The sequence below is a fragment of the Amblyomma maculatum genome, chromosome 10 (assembly GCF_055883805.1).
Source record: "Amblyomma maculatum isolate TAMU_Amacu chromosome 10, ASM5588380v1, whole genome shotgun sequence".
Classification (NCBI taxonomy): domain Eukaryota; kingdom Metazoa; phylum Arthropoda; class Arachnida; order Ixodida; family Ixodidae; genus Amblyomma; species Amblyomma maculatum.
In genome coordinates, this window is record NC_139353.1 from 82,356,039 (window position 1) to 82,357,852 (window position 1,814).

The 1,814-nt window shown below is 46.7% G+C and overlaps 1 protein-coding gene across 1 annotated transcript; it reads left to right on the top strand.

Moving 5' to 3' along the window:
* The first annotated feature begins 575 nt into the window (after positions 1–575).
* LOC146176872 (uncharacterized) lies at positions 576–1,265 on the top strand. Its single transcript, XM_084581413.1, has one exon. It carries the CDS (start codon positions 576–578, stop codon positions 1,263–1,265), a length of 690 nt encoding a protein of 229 aa, XP_084437539.1.
* Positions 1,266–1,814: the final 549 nt, after the last annotated feature.

Here is a 1,814-nt window from a genome sequence, read left to right on the forward strand (position 1 = left end):
GCAGAAGTTCAAGAATGTTAAAAAAATGGACCACTTTGATTCCAACTTAAAACACTACCGCATCCTGAATTTTTATCCGAATCTTATTTGCAACTTTCACCCCCTTGTCGATGTCATTCCAATTCTTAGTTTGCAAAAATGTGCAGGATCGGGCCTAGTTGGTTATTTACAGTGGTTCACCGCACTAACACCTAGACAGACAAGAAACATTTGCGCTGTTTCTGGTTTACGCCAGAAAAAAGTCGTTACGGAAAAAATTCTCTTGACGTAATTACAATATAATCAAATATGTAATGTTTCGCGCTTTGTAATTTCACTTGGACCACCGTTGTATAGAATTTACGGCTGTACAATGTATGGTTTAATAAGCTACATGTCACAGGTTTCTGTAATATTTGATTTTTTTCAGATAATCATTCCATTTTTATGGTACAAACATTCGATTTAAAAACTTGTCTTGCCTTTTGCTATGCGGGACTTTCGACCTGAGAGGACAGTGTTTTCTTTTGCAGTGTACGTGTTTACAGGCTGATGATGATGACAATTAAATCTAGCATTACAAAACTGTGACACTTATGTGTGCCGCAGAAGCGCACGCCTTGGAGCTGTTCAGGAACCCCACTCTACGTCGGAGGTCGCTGATCATCTTCGGCTGCTTCTTCACAAGCATGGCCGTGTACAACTACCTCAAAACGGGACACTTGATGCGCGCCAACCCACTGGCGCGCAGTACCCAACTGCTGCTCCTGCTGCCTACTATCGTCACCGACATCATCCTCATTATGCGCGCCGGCCGGCGCAGGTCACTCGCCTTCAGTCTGGTGGGCCTGTCCCTACTGGCAGCAGCCCTGGGAGCAGCCCACATCGTTCATGCTCCAACGCAGGTTCTGGCCACCATATCCGTGTGCTGGCAGCTGCTGTTCTTCGTGTGCTCTATCTCGCTGTTCGTGATCACGGCCGAGCTATACCCGACCGTGCTGCGGGGCACCGGAGTATCCATGGGCTACGCTTCTGGGCGCGTGGGAGCGCTGGCAGGCAGACTCGCCAACGAGGTCCTTGCGGAAGAAAAGGAAGGCGTAGCGTATATCACGATGGCAGTGCTACTGCTCGTGTTTGGAGTGCTGGCTATGGGGCTGCCGGAGACGACGGTGTATCAGCCTGCCAACACCATGCGAGACGTTGTGGCTGAGAAATGGCGGCTGTACTCGCCCATTAGGGTGGCCCGCAAGCCCAAGCGCCCGAAGCCTGGGGGCTCGAAACAATGATAGCGATGTCAGAATTGGCATAATGGGACACAACTGAATATTCAGTCAACAAGTGTTTTGTATTCTCAGCATCTTACGCAATTGCTTGTTTGCCATTATATATGTTTGTGCTTATTTTTCACAGTAACCAAAGCTATATACTGCAGGTATGATTATTTGTATCGATGTATTGAACGCACATACGAGAATAACATCTCTGTCATTTTCCCGATGTATTTCAGGACTAATATGCGCAGGTTATCTGGGGAATAAAGACGCGGCAGGTATCCTCCTCACAAATAGCCGGAGTTTTTATTCAGCATTGATCTTCTGGTTACATACTGCAAAAAATACTGAAGCCATAAAGCACAACACAAGCGCTAATACTTTCGCAACGGTTGTCATTTCTGACCGGACATGTTGCTCCGTTCAACCAGTATGCAACCATAGAAAGGCTTGTTACCCAGACGTCGTCACCTCTTGTCCGGCATTATTGATACCCTGGTTTTTTCATGTCATTTTATGTGGTGTGAAATTTGTCTGTGCTTCAGTAGGAGTTTGTTTTCTTGC